Below are 20,899 nucleotides of genomic sequence, written 5' to 3'. Positions count from 1 at the left end.
AACGATTACCGCATCCATGTAAAATGACTGACGCGAACTTTACGAGAATTTAAGGTCACCGATACTTTTTTAAATGGCATCCTATATTTTATTTATATCCTTATACAGCATAAAAGAATCTATCCAACGATTTCATAAACCATAATGTTCCGATCTTTCGAATTGGAAAAATTTACAGTAATATGTCTCAAGGTTATCGGACTATTTTTCCGTTTGTTTTAGAAATTGTTTAAAAATAAGACAAAGAAATTGTAGAACCAACCTGTACTTAACCGATTACCAGCTGAAAACATCGGTGAAAACAGAACGTCCGGAGAAAGTATGTTCTCTCGATCGAGTGGTTGTTTCGATTTTTACACACCTCGTGAATGCAAGGCGCGTACATATCTGCGTTCGCTGCGGCACGCATGCATAATGCACGCGCAGTGCACATGCAGGTTTATCTATCGGAGGGTACGGCTACGGTCAATGGCTGACATTGCTCGATATATTATTTCCCCAGTCGAGCAAACTGGACATATTCACCGAGAGCGTTGGATATAGTATCGGAATACTGAAAGAACAATGATAAAAATTGATCAATGTTGAACCTGACGAGCAATCGAATATTCTTGAGCTATCCAAAATGTGTCATTATTTATCCGAGAGAGGAGAGCAATATTATGAAAAGTAAGCGTAGCAAAACTCACTTAAGTAATAAATTCCGTCCTTATATTCTTCCTACCGTATACTCGCCAACGGAGACACACAAACTGAGAACATTACATCATCCAAACTCGCTACGCAGGTAGTTAAATTTCAATACAGCCAAAGTCCAACGACCTATTCCCGAACAGTACCCCCACTGCTCGGCGTCCCGCGCCGAGCGCGTCTTACCTTCGACGCAAATGATAAACACAGCAGGAATAAGCACGAAAGAGGAATACTATGTTTATTGCCTGCCCTTGTCGAAAGTGTCGAGACTCGAGGTCGAGACAATTCTTGGTATAAAGTCGCTACCTGCTCCGCGGTAGACCCAATCAACAATTTACTTAAATTCGAGCAAACGTTACTGTACGCTGTACAATAACCCATTCGAAAGACTCGAGAGAAAACACTCGCAAGACCTAGTAACACAATCATTGATATAGGCACGACTTATAGTCGTATGTATACCACGTCACTGGGCACATCATCTACACGATACCAATTTTTCATGTTACAGCAACTTATCAATTATCCATCCGGATTGATCGAAAGGATTAATTTGTGATTGCAAAAAAAAATCATTGCGAAACATTCGCGTTCAGATTTTACAAAAAAAAAAAATTAATGAACATAATTATACTAGCCAAGGCATCAATTTTTTTTTTAAACATACTTTTACAAGTATATTTTTCTTGTACTAAATTTAAGTAAGAAACTATATCGACGTATTATCGACTGAAAAATATAGGTTAGGTATTTTTAATTTTAATTATTTTAGAATAGGAACAGCAGGCCTCGGAATACATTTAAAGGCGATACTGAGATCGCTTTGGACGCAAGATCATTAAAAGCGTTTCGGATGACGAAAAAAGGTGAATCACCGGGAAACAATACACGTGGGAGGTATCGTGGCGGACAGGTGCAACGTTCGTGAAATCGCGACTTGGGTGTGTTGCATCGATGCAACGGCGCTTCTAACGGCGTTGCGGCGGCGACGTGCAACGTGCGTGCCACGATGAAATTCCGCGTAGTGCCGCTTGATTGCATCTACCGTTGCAACTAGCGTTGCATCTACCGGTGCACTAGTCCATTTACACACATTCACACTTACAATAGCCCGATTATACAGAATGTTACTCACTGTCACGGATTAATGCACCAAGTACTCGATGCACCCTACCGTGCATCGTATGCATCCACGTAAGATATTTAACTGCCCTTACCGGTCCTGCTGGAAGCATATACATACACTCTACCGACTAATTAATTCGAACCTACAAAATCACCCCTCTGCGGCTCATTATCGTCGTCTATTCGATTCGGAGTACCGCGTCGATGAATGATAATCGATTAGTATTATTATTAACGCGTTGAGCGTCGTGTCGGTCACCGATATCGGTGAACCTTCGGATCACAATAGAAAATGCAACACACACGATACGATGATTTAATGGAGATTGTTGAAACGCGTCGAACAGAGATTTCTTACAAAACCATCCGGCTTTGCATACCCTTTCGCTTTTGTTGTAATCTGTGATATTCGAGTTCGGGCGTCGAATTGCGAAAAAGATCTCAATCGATGTTATCTCAATCATTGGTAAACGTTTGATATAATTAAATTCCAGTTCCAAGCCGACTTAAAATTCTGTGCAAATACACCGGTGATGCCCCAAGGAGGTTGTAACTCTTTCATGTACTTTTATACCGGCTTGGAATTGATAAAAAGAGAAAATAAATCTTGTTGCGCGCGGCTGGCGAAAGAGGGAATTTGTAACTTAAAGAAGATCGGGACAACGAAGTTGCTACACGGGCACGAACGAGCCTGAATCCTCTTACGCTCTTTCTCTCTTTTCTACTCAACCCCGAGAGAATATTCTCTGTACAAGAACGTGGGACTCTTCTTACGTTCGTGGGATTTTTAATCAAATCGAAACTCAACTACTAAAGAGGAACTCGTGCTACGAGAAACCTGGAGCGTAATTTGCGACGAGATCGTTTCAGGAAACGCGCGAGCACGGGTTGTAACAAGAGGAAGCGGATTTCGCAGTGGTGGTTAATTCCAAAAGAACTTACTACAGCGAGAAACGATATGTTAGTTCAGTAAATTCGTAACGTCGGGGGAAACCTCGAGTTTGCGACTTTTAGTTAAATTTAGTTACTCTCTGCTTTCGTGGTCCCCGTGGGGAATTGCGTTAAATTTCAGAGGCAAAAATGAGTCAAGGGTAAACATACTTGCAACCAGTGGTAACTTTGGGATCCAAATTCGAATACGATGAAAGGTTATTGCGAGTCAAACCCTTTTGGTAGTCGTGGATAGCGAAGATCGTGATCTCCGGATCAAGAGGATCGTAGATGTTACACTATGACACGGAACAATGATCCAAGAGTAAATTTTCCAACTTTTCAAGAGTTGGAGTCTAGTTCTCCAACACCCTAGAGGAGTCTAGTTCCGAGTGAAACCCTTTGGTAATGATGGATACTAGGTAAACATTATTATGGTGGCAGGAAAGGTGGCACGATGCAAGCTCAACGACAAAAAAGTCATTAAGTTGGAACACAACGAAGCTTCCGTGGAACGAGAATTCTCGCGAGATCATTAATTGTCTCGTTTGCGAGCTACGACCATTTTAAGAGTTAAATCCACCGAAGGCGCCAGGTTTCACCCTTCGTGGGCTTGTCAAGCACAAAGAAGCTCGTTTAATTAAAGCTCCGAACCGCCGGATTTATCGGTAGGATAAAGTTCCTTCCGCGAACGAACGATACGATCGGTGAGAAATTCTGATAATTAAAATTCCGTAATTAACGCGCGAAAGTAAATTCGTATTTGTCGTTTCGCCGAGACGCCGATTAAGATGCTTTGGAAATTGCCCGTGATTTCGTACCGTGTGCCAGCAACGAAAAATCGAGGGAACAACGAGAAGAAGATGGTTTCACGCGGAATGGACAAACTTTCGCAACGATCGATGCCGCGGCCACTGAACAATTAATATCATTACCTAGGAGAAAGCTTCCCGATCAAAGTTCCATCGAACTCTCATTACATCGAGATGGCGCAATGAAAATTGAATTGCTCGTCCGATGGCTACGAACTGGCTACTTCTCCGTGATCATGGATGTCCCTGTCTAAACTTTACCGTTTTAATAGACGCTATCTTCCGCGAATTAGTATCCACTTGTATCGAGTGGGCCGCACTAACTCGGAAGGTTGCTCGAATAATCGACAATCGTCCGAGAAATGGATCGATCGGTCTCGAGGCATCGAACTTTTATTCGTCGTTGTGGCGCACACCTGTTTCCATCGTAAAATTCCAAATGCCAGTCCGAGTCGTTCTTTCAGTGGAACCTTGGGAGATCATTTATCTGTACAGGATGTTCCAAAACAACGCGATGCATCGAATAACATTTTCTTGAACGGATGTACTTTTGTGTGGATATACATCGCTCAAAAAGACTCGTTAAAGTCAACATCGCCTCACGTACTACCACCTTGCAATATCGAGATTAAAATATCTTCTAAACTAATGATCGTTCGTCATAAACAGATCGATACTTTTCCGTAGGAAGTAACGAGCTGCATCCATTAATTCGTTAAAAATTATATGATTATATTTAAGAGACTACTTAGTTATAAGCTCCTTACTGCTAAGTGCTATAAGATTAATGGGGCTGAGGTACATGCATGCCTCCACTATTACTACAAACAAGCCATCATCCCCACCACGTATCGATAAAATGCAACAAACGAGGTCCCCGTGCAAGAAGGAAAGTGCAACGAGAAAGTTATCACTGTATAGATTATTCATAATATTACGGACCAGCGTTTCTCTCGCAAATGATAAGTTTACGAAAAAATTGGAAAAACAGCTTCACTGTCCTTTCCAACCAACATAATTATCTTCTATGTTTGCAATAGAAAAATATGTCGTCTGCAAGTACATTCGAAACACCCTTTACGATGAACACGACGATAGTAAATCCTGTAATGCGTCCTAGTTTAACTGTTCAATTATTACTATTAAAGTTAGAAGTCACGACAGTTTGGGGAAGCGTTTAGCAGCGGATGGAACGTCATTAGCAGACAACAATCTCCGCAGAACTGCGATCGACAGTAACAAGGGAAACCGCAGTGTGTAGTTGTCCGATGGGAGTACACAACACGGGCTACACCTTAAAATTGACCCGTTCGTCGAGAACACGCGCTTGGCAGGCCCGCCATGAAATTAATCGCAGTCCGAGCTCTTATCGCGTAGAAATGGAGAAAAACTTTCGACGAAGCAGCTCGATCGACGGAACCTATTAATTTTGATAAATCGTAAATTCTAATAATCCGTAGGAGGGGACACACTTTGCTCGTTCGATTCGTCGTAAAAACGAAATCGGATTTCAAGGGGATCCATTTGCGGCGACCCGGCTTTGTCGAGCATTTCGCTGAATTATTTCCACCCAGTGCATTAGTTGCGATCATTCCGACGCTGCGCCGGCTAATATAATCCAGCAACCTGTTTAAACTGCAGAGACCGAGCAGAGGAGCGCACACACCGTCGGAGCTATTTTCGAAACGCGTTCCAATTGCACCGACGTTGAAAAGTGATCGGGGATAACAAATGGAGAACCTTCTCTAAATTTCTCCTACGAAAAGATCCGAACGGAGGGGAAAGTTTGGTCGAAAAACTGAACGAGATTCAATCGCGTACGATACTTGTAAATTGTTGTTAACGAATGGTCCACGCGTCGCTTGATAAATTGATATTACTCCGAAGCGGAAAGAACATAATGTGCTTGCCAAAGCCCATTGAAACTTCGATATTCCAGCCTGTTTGCCCGCTTATTTATTCAGCGTTCGTGCCCACCGTCTGTTGGCAACGTGCTGCTAGTCAGGAAATTAATGAACTCTGTTCTGAACCCGTCATCGCGTCAATATCCAACCATTCTTGATACAATGAAAGGAACAAAAACTCTCAACGGGGAGTAGATGCGTTTCGCGTAAGCTGGATGCCTGGAAGAGGGGACACTTTTTGTTCAAGGTGGAATAACGTGATAAAAATAAATCGTACGCCAACTTTTAGGTGATGGTTGCAAAGAGGAAGCTTCGAATTTGAAATCGACTTGGAATCGACGATTATCCGTAAAATACAGATACTCTGAAGCGTACAGTAACACGTGACAGAAATGGCCCGAGGGCCGAAGAGCGGCAGAGATTCAAAGCGAAGCGATCTTATATCGCGGAGAACCGAAACTCATTTCGAATGCACAGAGTGGCAGCTCCGTCTCCCGGTGTATCGAATGTCCCGACTACGAATCTCCCGTATAATTTTGATACGCGAACTTTCGCGGACGTGTGTCACACTTCAATTACAACTGGCGCTTCTCTTTCCGCGTACAAAGACAGAACGAAATCATCTCAACTCTATCTCGTCGTTCCTAAACGACGATACCGCTCTCGGTGCTTCCGCGAGTATTATTAATCCCCTGTAAGGACCATCGCGAAACGAAATTATTCTCGAAATCCGGCTACAAGTAACGACAAAATTACGAAATCCCAAAGCGAACTTTTGTCAATGACTCGCTCTTCGTTCGAAGCCGTATAATCATAATAAGACTCGGTTTCCCACTCGTAGTAGCGAAAATTACGCTTTCGCGAAGACACAGGACCGGGGCGTATCGTCGACAGCCAGCTACAACCTTCTCAACCTTCCTCGCTCCCATCCCGTTGAAACCGTTCGACCAACGAAATTAACAAGCGTCATCGCGGAGATTCTAGCTTTCTGAATACCGTTCCCACCCCTTCGCTCACGATCTGGAAACGAGGAGAACGGATTTCAGCCGGAAGGCCTGCCTGCGGAAATTGCCTTCCATCGTTGCAACACCAAGAACCTCCGGCTATAAACTACCCCCAGATACGAATTTGCCCGACAATACTCTTCAATTTTGACGATGCAACCGGGGAACAGGGAGACGCAATTTGCCTATCCATCGCTCAGAAATGCGACCGGTGCACTCGAGCTCGAGACAGAGACCGAGAGTTTTCTAAACATTGGCTAGACGTCCCGATTACTGCCACTCGAAGCTTGTAACTTCGTTTAATTATTTTAGTTATTTTAATTATTAATTATTAAGTTATTTAACCCGATAATCGTTCCTGGTTGGAGCCTAACGTCGCTCAACGTTTCTTTTATTTATGATAATTTGTTTGTACGTTCAACGATCAAGTCCAATACGGTAAAATGAAATATCACCTGCTTCCTTTTTTGGTAAAAGATTCCGAAACTGGGACTAATTTTTGCCCAACACCTCTGTCTAGTCTATCGCTACTAAAACAAGCTTTAAAAAACAGAATCGATCATTTCACCGGAACTTTCTTTCCTATCGTGTAAATACGCTCGATAAAGTGCACACGAGTGAATATTCAGTGGGAGCCGAAGCGAGACGGTTATTATTATAACAAAAGAATTATGTATCACCGGTATTGCACTGTGAAGGGTTAAAGGACATTCTGAAAAACTTTTCGGGGGGTTGGTTCGCGTAAATATCGGACACCTGCCCGGGCCCTCATCGCATTAATATTTCCACAGTGTCGCGACCTGGATTTGGCGCGAACCGCCGGATATTTTTACTTGGACGGTGCAACGATCTCCGGTGTAAATTATTTGGAGTACCGGTCATCGGTTCAGCTTCCTGCTGAATATTTCGTGGGGTCCATGTTCCTGCTAGCTCAAAGGTACTCGAAAACTTTTACTTTCGATGTTGGGGCAAACACAGCGTGCTTCGAAAACTTGTTGAAACCTCGTTACGCGATGCGGTGGAAGAGTGACCATATTTCTCGGCACGAATAGAGACATTTTGTCGTACTTTGGGGCAAACCGAGACGAAGTAATTGAATTCAGGGCAAATAGGAGTACCCTCCCTCTTTGAGTGTTAAAAAAACAAACGAAGACAAAGATTGAAAAATCGGGGACAAAGACTGGAAAATCAAGATTATTTTGAAAAATATCAAAACGTACGAGTACTGTTGCGATAATCGCAACCGATGAAATGGTGGTGGTCTCAACGTCATCCGGACTATCTTTTCGAAAGACTCCACCGAAGACTTTGAAGTTACGCGACAGATAAGAAAGGCTCAACTGAATGGGCATGGAAGGGCTCCCCTTTTGAGGATGAAACGGAAAATTACATTTTTCGCGCGAGAAAGGATGGAAACGAGGCTGATAAGCGCGCCCCGAGCCTTCGGGTGACGTTCCTCTCGACTCACTGGAACGTGCTATCTGAAACTTCGCTACGGAAAACTTTATACACGCCACGGGCCGAAATTACTAGTACAAATGATATCAGGGTGGAGGGGTTACTTTCGTCGAAATAAGACGAAAGTAAAGAACGAAAAAATTGCATCGGACGCTTCGTAAGTTAAGTACACGCGTACTGGATTCATTTTTAAATAAATTGGTCCTCGAAAACGAAGCCTCCGATGCAATTGTATTGCTACTCTTTATTTTCGTTTGATTTCCTGCCACGGAATCTGTCCGAGTTCATTCGTACCACTCGCTTCGGTCCATAGTGTATTCTACGATATAACAAGGTTCCTGACACACGAACCGTGTGATTCGACTTTTAACACCTAAACTATTCCAAGAGATAGAGAATAGTAAAATTCACGAAAACAAGCAGCTGCTTTTGCATGGGAATTTAAAGAGAAAAGAAAAAAAAGAATCCATGCACGCAACGCTGAGCGTTGGATGCAGGTTGAGTTAGTTCGCGTATGACCTCAGGTGCACCTTGCAGGCAGGAGACGTTGGCATATCGACCAATGCCCTGCTCTCGGTGACCTCCATCTGCCCTCCAGTGCCTATAGTAATTTATTTAGCGTATTTTTGACCGGAATTACGATCACCGGTGGTACTCGTCCACTTGCATCGTACGATGCATCGTACTCGTCCACTCTCATCGCGTTACAATTTTTTGATTAAATCCAAGTAAAAAATATTTCGATAAATATTACAAACTTAATACTACGGTAGTATTCGCGAAATGAAAATAAAAAGAAACGTTAGCTTTGCAGCGTTTTTTCGTTACCATCGATATCATTTTTTGCATCTCTAATAACACGCTCCACGTTTATATAGTATCCACGATATTTTAGAAAAAAAAAAAAACCCGGTAAATAAATACGAATAAAAATACTTCCAATTTGATTAAAACTAAACATAACACTGAAATCAATTTCACCGGTAAATGAGAACAATTGCCTAAGTATGCGTGCATATGTATATATACGCTAAACGCTGCAAACGGGTTAACCGAAAAATGATTAAACCGAACAAAACCTCTGTGAAGTCAGCGTTTAATATATTATCAAGTTTATCCAGTGGATTTACATACGCAATTTTTCCAACTCCGTACACGGTGGGTCGTCGTTGATCTTTGGATAAGTAAACTTTAATCGTCGGAGTTGTTATAATACAGGAAAGGTTTACGCGCGAGTTGCGTATACAATTATTTAACACGGACACGCGACGTTCGAAATTTCGTTACCGACGAGAGAAATTGATTAATTAAAATTAATCAAAGACATTGAAATAAAACCACTACGGAACGCGAAATTCAACGGATCGTTGCTTTTCCACTGATATTTCTCTTTATATCCGTGGCTCTCGAACGGGACATTCGTTTACACGAAATCCATCGGTTAATGAATATTTGACTGGAACCGTTGGGAAACAACCGTGGAAATAAATTGAAGCCATCTTTTTTCGCGAAAATAACGCGCCAGAGTGTTTTTTCAGCCCGCGATGTCTCCGCGAGCGGTATTTTCTTCGCGAAAATTAAGCTCCCGATTGATGCCAGGAAGGGTTTCGATCACTTTCTCAGGAAGTTCGTGTCACCGGAAGCGCGGTGATATTTCATACGGGGACATGCATGAAATGTTCGTTTTATCGCAAAAAAAAAGCCAGTCTGAACCCCCCTTGCCCCATTCCTCCGGCCTCAACCCTCTTGAATCCTTGTCCCACCGGTTCGTGGGCATTAATGAACACATAAAATATTCCAGGTTATTACGCAGCGCGAGTCTTCTTCGTTATGTTCGATTACCTCGACTTCCGCCCAACAGCGGAACAAAAATGATAACGAGGTCGTTGCGTATTGATTTACGAAGCTTACAACTCGCGCGGAAAAACGAAGGGTAAAGGATACCGCGAACACTGAGAAACTAAACCGTTGGAGAATTAACGAAAGATTCGCTCCTCGTCGCTCAGGGAGGGACTTCGATTCAGAGTCGATGTTACGTGAAAGTTCTTTGTACGAACATTTTCTTACGTGAACCTTCTTTACGAAGATTCTACCGTACAAATATTACGACACGATTAAAGATAACGATCGTCGAGCAAATAAACAAATCGAGAATATAACGTAGGACACAATCGAGTATAAATGACGAGTTAACTGGTATTTCCCTATTAACAGGTCGAAGCTTCGAGAGCAGTTAAAATATCTCGATTCGATCCGCTGGAAATCAATTTGCAAGTGCCGATAACACGAACGTAATGGTATAATAGCGATAAATTTACTGTTAATCCCGGTGTTTCGAGATTAAGCGCAGCGAGACGACACCGTGCCATACTATGCAACCGACAGCTTTATTATCGACTTCGAACGGGGCTTTATTTCCTCGAATACCTTTCGCTAACTCATCGTTAAACGAAACTTATTTTCCCGAATTGAGTAAACGCGCATTAATGTCGCGACGACAAATGGTTTTCAATCGTTTTCTTTTACCACCGCGAGTCTTTTTCTTCCCCATCGCGGCATTGCTTATGTAATCAGATTCTATTTGATAAGGGGTTGAGCTCCAGGATAGCTAACCCCCAGCTGCAATGGTGGTTCCTGGTAGGCAAAATCGCGCTACACCGACGTTATAGTAGCACCACCATAGCCGTGACAAACGAGCCTGTTAATGCTCTAATTAGCACGGACATGCGCCCTTACACACTCGAATCCCTTGAATCCTACGGGCTGATTCCACGTTATCGAGTGTAACGGGTGCAACGATATCACGATGCTACCAAGAAATCATCGACTAGTCTTCGAAGCGAAAAAAATTTGAAAACCAAAGAAACCAAGAATATTTAATTACGGTAACAAAGTTTCAAGTTAACTTCTACTCGGCTACGCACTTGGATCGCCGAAATTACCTGAGAAATGTTGATCAAACTTGGAGAATGCTTCCTATATACGAGGAGGAATATTGCATTGCATTTAAGATTCTTCCGTGTGCTCGATTAGATCGTTCCGTAGGAGGTATTTTAAATAAATTACGAATCACGGGGGCACGCCACTCCGGTTGCAAATACCCGAGAAGGAAGGAGTGAATTTGAAAATTCAATTACAAGACACGATTAATCGTGATAATGCGTTCTGTAGTTATTCAACGAGCGCGGTTTACGCGCGTACACCGCCTAGAAAATGGATCTGTTGAACGTCGGAGAAACTGAAAATGTGTTTCATTAACGCGGGAGAAACTTGGGGAGAGTCGCTTAATGCGCGCCGGTTGCCTAAATCGTGCTTCAATTTCTTTGTTATTAGCGAACATAACCACCACTTTAATGGTGAATATATTAAACGATGAAATAATGAAAAGGGAAGAGAAGATTGGTAACTCGCGCAGGAGAAACTTTTGTTCCCTTTCTTTTTGGTAAAAGAAAACAAAGTTGAAACGAAACGAAAGTATGTTTAAACGTGAACGAAAGTTATACATCGTTAAGGATACGCTTGAATTTCACCTAACAATTCGATGGAATTGTTCTTCGTTCAATCCAAACGAATAAATAACATCTGTCGCCTCGTCGTGGCTCTGTCGTTATCCTCTGACAAGGCTTCGACTAAATCCTCTTTGTCCCGCAAACAACCAATCGTAACGCGTAACTTCTGTCCAGTATTATGTAACAATTCATCGTGACCGCGTGCACGATAAAAAAAGGGAAAGAAGAAGAAGAAATCCTTTCTAATCGATATCAAGGAAACCATTTGAGACTGACAAGAGACACGACGAAATGAAAACACCGAATTACGACTACCGTTTTGACTTTCTTATCGCGTAACAAATTGTTACAAACGATACCATTGACTCGGGGGCATTTTTTACCTTGTCACGTGTTCGCTCACGGAGAATTATATTTCACGATTTAAATCCCCTTTAAGAATTACATTTCCCGTGATATATTTCGCGGGGTCGGGGCCACCCTCGGGTTTTCTTTTCAAGACGTTGAAGGTCCTCAGGTTCGCCCGAAAAATCTGCTCTGGCTTGTGACCAAGGCAGCCAGCAAGGTAAGCTAAATCCCAAAACGAAGGAGCGGAGGAACACAGCTAGGTAAATTGTCCTTCACTGTCTCGCACTTACCCTATTGTCATCTGCCGTGTCTGCGTCGCGTCCTTAACGAAAAAGTACGTGTACTTTTCCCACTCTTTTTGGGCTCGAACTTTAGCTTATCTGTCTATCAACTCTGCTCAAGCCCTGCTTCTCTGGTTTGGTTTCCAAAATGTTCAAAATTTCCAGCGAATGATCTCGCACGTCCCCTATTTCGACGAACACCCGTATCGCATCACGTTCGTCCGCTCCCTTGATTTCCGCTTACCAACACGCGACGATATTTCCGCGTGTCTATGGTAAAAACATACACAATACCGTTTGTCAGCGGCATTCAATATCGGCCGGTTAAATTTCAACGATGGTACGCGAAACACGAGACGAGCTTATCGACCAAAGTGAGCAAGCTTTTTGGACTAATAAACAAACGGTGCTATTGTAACGAGGAAACAATGAATTGACTTGCGTCGAAGAACAGGGAGGTATCTTATCGTCTCGATCGATTATACAAAGGAATCGTCGAAAGTAAAAGTAGAGAATAGATCGTGATGGAAACAATGGGAAACAGAACACGTGTAACGAGTCCCTCGAGTTGTGTATTTATCGACACCGCGTGTATTCATGAGTAACAGAAATTTCAGTTCCGCGTTTAACATCGTCCCAAATATTTATTGTACGGTGTGGGGCACCTTGGGTCGGAGCTCGACGAGATCGAGATATAGAGGGTGCTTTGGAAAAAAGGTGGCTAAACTTTGGTATTGTTATTCTACTCCCCCTGAGAATGAAAAAGGATCGTAACTCTTTGGTACTTTTTATATTCGTATTTAGATAATTTGTGCAGTAAAGGTACTGTTTGCCATGACACATGGCTTGGAAAACACCGAGCTAAGGGAACATTAACGTAATAACCTACGTATTGTGCAACGTTGATTAACTTGGTAACAACAAAACGGCACAAAAGAATTTGAATTCGTATACCGAACAGTTACAGAAAAAATATGAACTTTTTTAATAAGGGGGCAGAACTTTTTCCGCATTCTGTAAATATAGGTCAGGAAACTCTTCCTTTTCGAGATGTAGACACTTTTTGTTTGCGGCTGAGTATGGTACTCAAGACTGGTTTATTGCGAAAAAAAAAAGTATTTACATTACACAGTTTTCAAAGATTTCTGTAGGTGAATTTTGACTATTAGAAGAATCTTAAAACAATAAAAAGTAAACCAAATTTTTCAGATATCTACATTATTTTGCAACTGTGTATAATTTTTATTTAGTTTTATTAACCCCTTCGTTTTCTCGGAACGGACATTTAGAAATGGATATCGATTTTTTGAAAGAATTACGCTAAATTTTTCCGCGTCAATGATTGTTCGTACTACTTACTTTCATAAAAGGTGAGTTGGTCGATGCGTAACGACTCTTGATCTCGAAAAAGCAGAAATCGAAGGAACTCGAACAGAGAATCGTTCGTTCGGAATAATCGGTTCGAAGTCACGCCCAATGGGCGTTCATTCAGCGCTTCCCATTCGGTGCGAAACGATCGAGTCGGTTTAATCCGTGGAATCGGTTCGGGTTAACGAGATATCGGTGAGTCGCTTCCACCAGTTCGCACGAGCACGCCTACGAGAACTTCTGGAAATTGATTCTCAGCCAAGCTTCGAGCCAACAGGTGCGATTATCGCTGGGAGAGCCTCGTAATTTGCTCTAACTCGCGGAAACTTTCCGGGTATATCCTGCACATCGAAAATCGGTCAGTGTCAACCGACAACGAGATTCTGAAACCCAGCTCATCCCTCTTTCGATTTTTCACGAATAATCATTTCCCTGCCAAAGCGGTGTTTCCATGCCCCAATGGAAACACGGACTACATTGTTAGATTGTCATCGACTGAAGTAAATTCGTTGAACGCAACATTAGACCTCCCCAATTTTTTCAAACAAGATCTCGATAAAAGATATTTTCCTTACACTATTCTATGCTCGTGTATTTAATGTTTCGAACGTCACATTTAACGAAGTCCGGTTTAGAGACCAGTACGATTTTAACAACTTCCGCCTAATCGCGTTTGGCGGATCGTCGCAATAGGTGCGACGAATTCCAGAACGTCGTGACAATGTTCCCGTGAAATTTATCGTCGTAGCCGATTCTAATTAAACCAGCACGATTTTTCTCGCTCGGCGGCCTCTCGAGCAGCGAGTTGCGATAACGCGCTCGTTAAATAAATATAAAAGCGTTTTAAACACGGGACGAAACTTCTGGCAAGTAACTCGAAGTCACATATACCCCCAGCGCGTTAAATAGATCGTTAATGCTCGTCGTTGAGGAAACTCCCGAGTCCTTCTGGCTACAGTTCCCCAGAAGCTTATGGAAACTTTTCGCTATCGACGGAGATAAGAGAAAGGAAACGACAAATTGTAAAAGCGAGAGAAAAAACGGTTCGACAGGATCTTCGAGGCTCCGTAAATCGGCGGTGAACAATTTCACCGATATCACGATACGAATACTATTATCGTCACTGTTAGAATCTCTCGCGATAAAAGCACTTTATTGCGCAACAATACCCGACCAGACAATGTTCGTGACCTAGGTGTCATCTGACCTCTCGTTGGAACGACACATTGTCAATATTATTCTGCATTTAGAGCTGTGTTTCAGAGATACAAACAATATTCGTCGTCTGCAGGGTTCAACATACGTTTCTGAGTCTATCTGTCCGTTATACGAGAAATTCTATGTCAACAACTGACCATGATCATCGATAAATGTTTCAATTCTACAACGTTTCAAAATTCATTCAATATTTGTACATAGAATACAAGTACTTTCTTCTGGAAAGAGTCCCACGGAACATCGAAGAGAACTGCTCCAAGTATTCCGAAGAAAAAATTTATCAAACCTGAGAGTCGTTCCAATTTGGAAAATGTTTGTAAAAAAGAATCGTCCTCACTTTGCCACGCATCCGAGTACATGCAAAAATGTTTTCCAGAGAATTCCATCCAGAAAGGAGAAAGTAGAAACTACCCTCTTTGATACGAGCCTAAGTAGATTGCTGTAAAATTGTTCGTTCCGAGTATACTTACATTATTAAATTAAAAGAGCTTTGCGCGGACATATTATATGCTAAAGAGGAAGGTAAACATATTATTATATTACGTCCCCCGGTTCTGGTGTCCCCCAGGCAACGACTAACGATTCGATACAATCGAAGGAACAGATAGGGTTGCCTCGACCGTCGAGATACCCTTTGAGATTATTTGTTCAAAGGGAACGACATTCGTGGCTACCCCCCATGGCTAAATCCGATTCTTGGAAATTCACCAGAAAGACCAATTAGTCTCGAGAGACGTGGGGTGGGTGGATGAATCGTAAATCTCGAATGCTCCCAATTCTCCCTTCCTCTGAATATTGCTGCCAGTTAAATTTCTGACTTCTCTTTCTTTTATCCTACCCGTGGCACTCTTTAACGCGACAGAAAGTTTTTGCCATCGTTGCGCAATATTTTGCCTCAAGTGCTGGAGAACGAGTGTCGTTGAAGCGTGGATGATCTCATCTCAAATACAACGCGCTGTTTCGAGGTTTCGTTCGAATTACGTTCGCTCGATGTCTGGTACCAATACACGGACAATTTATTCTTTTCGCTCCTCCGCTTGTCCTTTTCACACGGGGAAGTTTCACGTACCTGGCCAAGGACACCCGTAACCACCCCGTACGTACGCGTTTATACCTCTGGAATCGGATCGATCTTTTATTTCGGATTGGAGCGAAACAGACGTCTTTTCGAAGGGAAATGGCGGGAAGGAGAGAACGAACGAAACGAAAAACGATTTCCACACCGTATGGAAGAAGATATAAAACCGAAGGGGGTGAAAAAAAATTGGTATTTATGGGACAACCTTACTCTCCTTTCCATTCGTGCACCGGGATCTTCTGGAGATTTCTACGATCGCGGAATTTACAATTTTCCATTCAAAAGTGCGTCGTTCGACAAATTTTATTCCGTAACGTAAGCATAATTTTCTCGAATAAAAAAATGTCTACCCAATTAGTGGACGCGAGGCGCTCTGTATTTCTTGATAAGACAGGTCCCTTTGTTCTCGAGGAGTTTATATTTTTATACAACAACGAAAAATGACCGCGAAATAATCGAAGATACAGCTTCGAGGCGACGCGACAATTGCAACGGGACGCGTCGTTTTAATGCAATCAACGCGAACGAATTAAGCAGCTTAATTGAGCACGTGGTCGTTACGCGTTATAGAGCCCGAACGATTCACCAAAATTGTCGGATCCTAACAATGAAACTAATTCCCGAAACAGTATCTAATTACACGGACTTTAACCGTATAACGGTTAAAATTTTTATTTTCCCCAGAACTTTTGAATGAATTTCATTAGTCGCACGAACATTATCCCCGATTATGGATCGTTATCGACTAAACCACCGTTTCACCAAAAATTTGCTGTCTTGAGGATATTCGATAATTTAGAAATTGAATTCCATACCCTCTAAGCAAAACAAAGATAATCTTAATTATTTAATTAAGCAATAATTCACCAAGAGAGCAAGTACTCTCTCTCTCTCTCTCTCTCTCTCTCTCTCTTTCTCCCAATGCATATGCAGGGGTTGCACTGTGTCCAGAAAATCAATGCACCGGCACAAGCAGTGCCCCCGAGGTGGTGGTTTTTTCCTTCCGACAGGACGTTCGAGAAAAAATACGATCGCCTTAAAAGTGGGAGCGGACCGCTAGAATTTTAAGTGTCATTAAATACAACCCCCATCTGGGAGACAAAATAAAAAAAAAAGGAAATAAAAAACAGAAGACTGAGAAAGCTATGGAATGTAACGTTAATCATTTTAAGACGACGTTCATCGTTCATTCGGACATTTCATGCGTAAAATGTACTCGCTTATATGTAAATGTCCACAATGTATTAATTCGCCTCTTTTTATTCGTTTAACGAACGATTCAATATTCGTCGTAGCTTCGAAAAAGTCTCAAATATTGCCCCCCCCCCTTTCCCCCGAAAAATTCAGACAGAAAGATAAGTAACGGAGGAAGGGATGGTAAGAGATGGAAGGGTTGGAAACAATTCAATTTGCAACTTTTACAGAAGTGAGAGTAACGTGGACCTTCGATAAAAATGATAAAAACTTTTCGTCGATTCGACGATCCAAGTTCACTTATGACTATTACTAGTTGCTCCATCTAGTACAAACATGTTTCTTTACTTACATGGCCAATTGACGAACCATGTGACAATCTAATTTATTGTCTACACACTCTCGCGACGGAAAATAACTCGTGTCTCGTCGAATGTGCGTTAATAATAAGAAAACGTAGTTCTGGAAACGTTACCTGTCGGACTATTCATAGAAACACACGTAGCGCAGGCGTTACCCTGCGCACCCTTCATCACGATATTTTTACGTGTCTTCCAGATGGGATGGAACGGCTTGACAGACAACGCGTTCAGGCGGAAGTAAAGAGCCTGTAAACCCAACGTCATCTTGGTGTCCGTCTGTAGTATCGATTTTCCGTGAATACGAATCTCAAGAGTATTTCTGAGTGTATCTACAGCTTTGGCGTGAAATAGCGGGGAAATAAAAGGGGAAAATAGAAGTATCATTGCGCAACGTGTACGTTTCACTATGCCATTCTCAGTCAGAAATCCCTGGTATGTTTTTAGATAACCGAGACAGAGAGAGAGAGAGAGAGAGAGAGAGAGAGAGAGAGGAGAGGAGACTCCAACGCCACGTTCGCATTGAAAACGAAAGGTGTACGATGGGGAAAAACCGTCTGGATAGAAAACTGTTTGCTCGCGTTCGATCAGACACTAATAAAAAAAAAAGAAAAATCCCACGGGGGAGGAGGAAATAAGTGGAGAAGAAGAGCTTGAAGAATCGATGGGTGGAAATAAGAAAGGAAAACGAAATAGACACCGGTGAAATTGGAAATCGTTCACCAACGATAAAGTGACTGGCGCGAACTTTACGAAAATTTAAGGTCATAAAAAAATACATCCAACGATTTCATAAACCATAATGTTTCGATCGTTCAAACTCGACAAATTTACATTAATAAGTCTCAAGGATATTAAACTATTTTTCTAATTTTTTTAGAAATTGTTTAAAAATAAAAAAAAAATCGTCAAACTAACTTGTATTTAACCGACGACGTGCATCGGTTGGGTGAATCGTAAACGGGAAGAAAACAACGGCAAGAATAAGACGTCCAAAGAAAGTACCACTCGATCGAGTGGTTGTTTCGATTTTCATACACCTCGTGAATACAAGACGTTTACATATTTGCGTTTGCTGCTGCATGCATGCAGGTTTATCCAAGGGTACGGCTACGGTCAATGACTGACATTGCTCGATACGTTGAACCTGACGAGCGATCCAAAATGTGTAATTATTTATCCGAGAGAGGATAGCAATGTTAGGAAAAAGTAAGCGTGGCAAAACTCACTTAACTAATAAATTTCGTTCTTATATTCTTCCTACCGTACACTCGCCAACGGTCACACGTAAACTGAAAACATTGCATCGTCCAAACTCGCTACGTAGATACTTAAATTTCGATACAGCTGTTGCCGAAAGTCCAACGATCTATCCCCGAACATTTCCCCACTGCTCGGTGTCTCGAGTCGAGGGTGACCGAGCCTACCTTCGAAGCAACGGTAGATATAGTAGGAACAAGCGAGAAATTAACTGTTTACCAAAGAGTGATGCTCGAGTTCGAGTCCTTCGAAGAAACGTAACACGCTTACAAGGAGTCCTTTGAATTACAAACATTCAAATTTCGACATTTGTCGCTTTATCTTTGGGATAATTGTGTCGACATATCGGAGAGGTTCTCCCGATCGAAACGAGCCCAAATAAATTGGAGAAACTTTACTATTACTCAATTGTCTCCTCTGTCCGGGATATGTAAATTAATTACAAATAAAAATCGTCCGATTTACGCCGAGTTTGGACTCGTTTTGATCTAAGGAATCACATCGGTCCATCGATACCATTTTTCTGAGAATAAAGTGGTACGACAAAGAATTTAAATTTTCGCGATCGGATGATTCACACCTCAGTACGTGCAACGTTTCTTCGAAATGCTCGAGTTCGACGATCCGTACTATGTACACTATTTATTTCTCGTTTCCTTTCTCTATGTTTATTCTTTATCCTTGTCGAGGACTTGGCGACTCGAGCTCGAGACAATTCTGGAATAAAGTCGCCACCTGTGCGTTACTTTCAACGCTAGCGATTTACTTGAACGTAACTGAGCAATACTGTACGACCGATTAATGTCGCATTCGAAGCGACATTCTTGCAAAGTTCCTCGAGTCGCAAACGTAGAAACAATCTCGCCCGTAGAGTCTGTAAGCAATTTTTCGAATATCCAGCTCGAAAGAAAGAAACCGTATGAGAAATTTCAATGTATCGGCAGGATGCACGGTGTATTTATGAAATCCCTTTGTCTGTTTACAGAATAACCTGACAGACGGGGAAGAAGATCTGCCTGAAGAAGCTTTCTCGCTGTTGTCGGTGCTTCTAGTTGGTTCGCTAAACTTCCCATTTGATCGATCGCGACTCGCCCCTCGAAGACAACCCTCTGGGAGGCCCTACGCTCGAAAACTTTGATCTAAGCCCGTCCCAATTCCCCGAACCCGTTCCCATTTTGTCGCGTACTCCATTCCGCGTGGTCTCCTCCTTTTCGCGTTACTTTTATCAAGTTTTCAGCTTCCACGATGGGCAAATTCGCGATTTGTTTACTCGTTTCGCTCGCCGAATCGAGTACCTGGCTTCGTTTCGTACCGTACCCGTTCCTATCCACCCGATTCGAATAACTTACGTCCCAAGGGGTTCGTTGGTAATTTATGAACCCGTTCATGGCTCGCGTATCGGGTTCCAGACGAAGTTCACGATATTCGTATACCGCGAAAAGCAATTCATTCTTAAACTCTGACATGGGTGGGTTTTCGAGGGGTGAACGATATTCGAGTTCCATCGATGCTATTCCAGTTTGTTCGTCCGATTCTTCCAGGATTCCTCTTCCTGATCTTGATATTTTTATCGGTCGCGGGCAACATCCTCGTCTGCGTGGCAATTTACACGGACCGCGGCTTACGGAGGATAGGAAATCTGTTCCTAGCCTCCCTCGCGATCGCCGACCTCTTCGTCGGTTGCCTGGTGATGACATTTGCCGGGGTGAACGACCTCCTCGGCTACTGGGTCTTCGGTCCGCAATTCTGCGATACCTGGATCGCCTTCGATGTTATGTGCAGCACTGCCTCCATTTTGAATCTCTGCGCGATTTCCCTCGACCGTTATATACACATCAAGGACCCTCTCAGGCAAGTTTTTCTCGCGATTATGCTACAACTTGGAACACTATATAAAAATCTATGGGATTTTCTCGTCCCTTTGATAATATTCGAATATTTCGAAATTTATATTCACTTTATATCGTAAAGGCGGTATACTTCTCGCTAACTATCTCGTGCCGAGTTTTCAATTAAAAAGCTATTGAGTAGCTTCGTACGGTCAAAATACTGCACCTATTTAAATACCAATTGGGCAGAATAGAGTTCAAATTGCGAACAAACATGTTTTTGCTCTCTTAAATTTAAATAAATCGTGGTGTAACGTTGAAATTATCTCGGAGCAGGTGGTCATTTTATTCCAGGAACTGTCGAACTCGAGCTCGAATCGCGTGACCCTTGACGAGGAAAGAGAGTAAACACGGTGAAAATAAACCATCGAAGGATGGTCGAACTCGAGCGTTTCAAAGTAACACCGTAATCTGGATTGTTGAAATTTAAGCGAGCATTACTGTATTTACCTAATATAATTTACATAAA

At 42.4% G+C, this 20,899-nt stretch overlaps 2 protein-coding genes across 9 annotated transcripts in view; one reads left to right on the top strand and one right to left on the bottom strand.

Annotated features, from left to right (window-relative positions):
- Dop1 (dopamine receptor, D1) overlaps positions 1-20,899 on the top strand; it is a 55,651-nt gene that overhangs the window by 30,841 nt on the left and 3,911 nt on the right. For all 5 annotated transcript variants that reach the window (XR_012991928.1, XM_076310647.1, XM_076310651.1 and 2 more), the window contains exons 2-3: positions 19,527-19,596; positions 20,083-20,392. Coding sequence is in view for 4 of the 5 variants with exons in the window: in XM_076310647.1 (XP_076166762.1) it covers positions 19,527-19,596; positions 20,083-20,392 (380 nt within the window). In the remaining variant the exon portion in view is untranslated. The remainder of the gene's footprint in view (positions 1-19,526; positions 19,597-20,082; positions 20,393-20,899) is intronic.
- The window catches only part of LOC143146389 (uncharacterized), a 104,437-nt gene that overhangs the window by 81,735 nt on the left and 1,803 nt on the right, over positions 1-20,899 (bottom strand). For 2 of the 4 annotated variants that reach the window (XM_076310640.1, XM_076310644.1), the window contains exons 1-2: positions 690-715; positions 263-553 (exon numbers count right to left, since the gene is read on the bottom strand). The exons of the other annotated variants lie outside the window; for them this stretch is intronic. The gene's annotated coding sequence lies outside the window, so the exon portion shown is untranslated. Of the gene's footprint in view, positions 1-262; positions 554-689; positions 716-20,899 lie in introns of those variants that run through there. 4 annotated transcript variants of the gene reach the window in all.

This window comes from Ptiloglossa arizonensis, chromosome 4, assembly GCF_051014685.1.
Source record: "Ptiloglossa arizonensis isolate GNS036 chromosome 4, iyPtiAriz1_principal, whole genome shotgun sequence".
In the NCBI taxonomy this organism is placed as follows: domain Eukaryota; kingdom Metazoa; phylum Arthropoda; class Insecta; order Hymenoptera; family Colletidae; genus Ptiloglossa; species Ptiloglossa arizonensis.
This window is presented reverse-complemented; position numbering and strand designations above follow the sequence as displayed.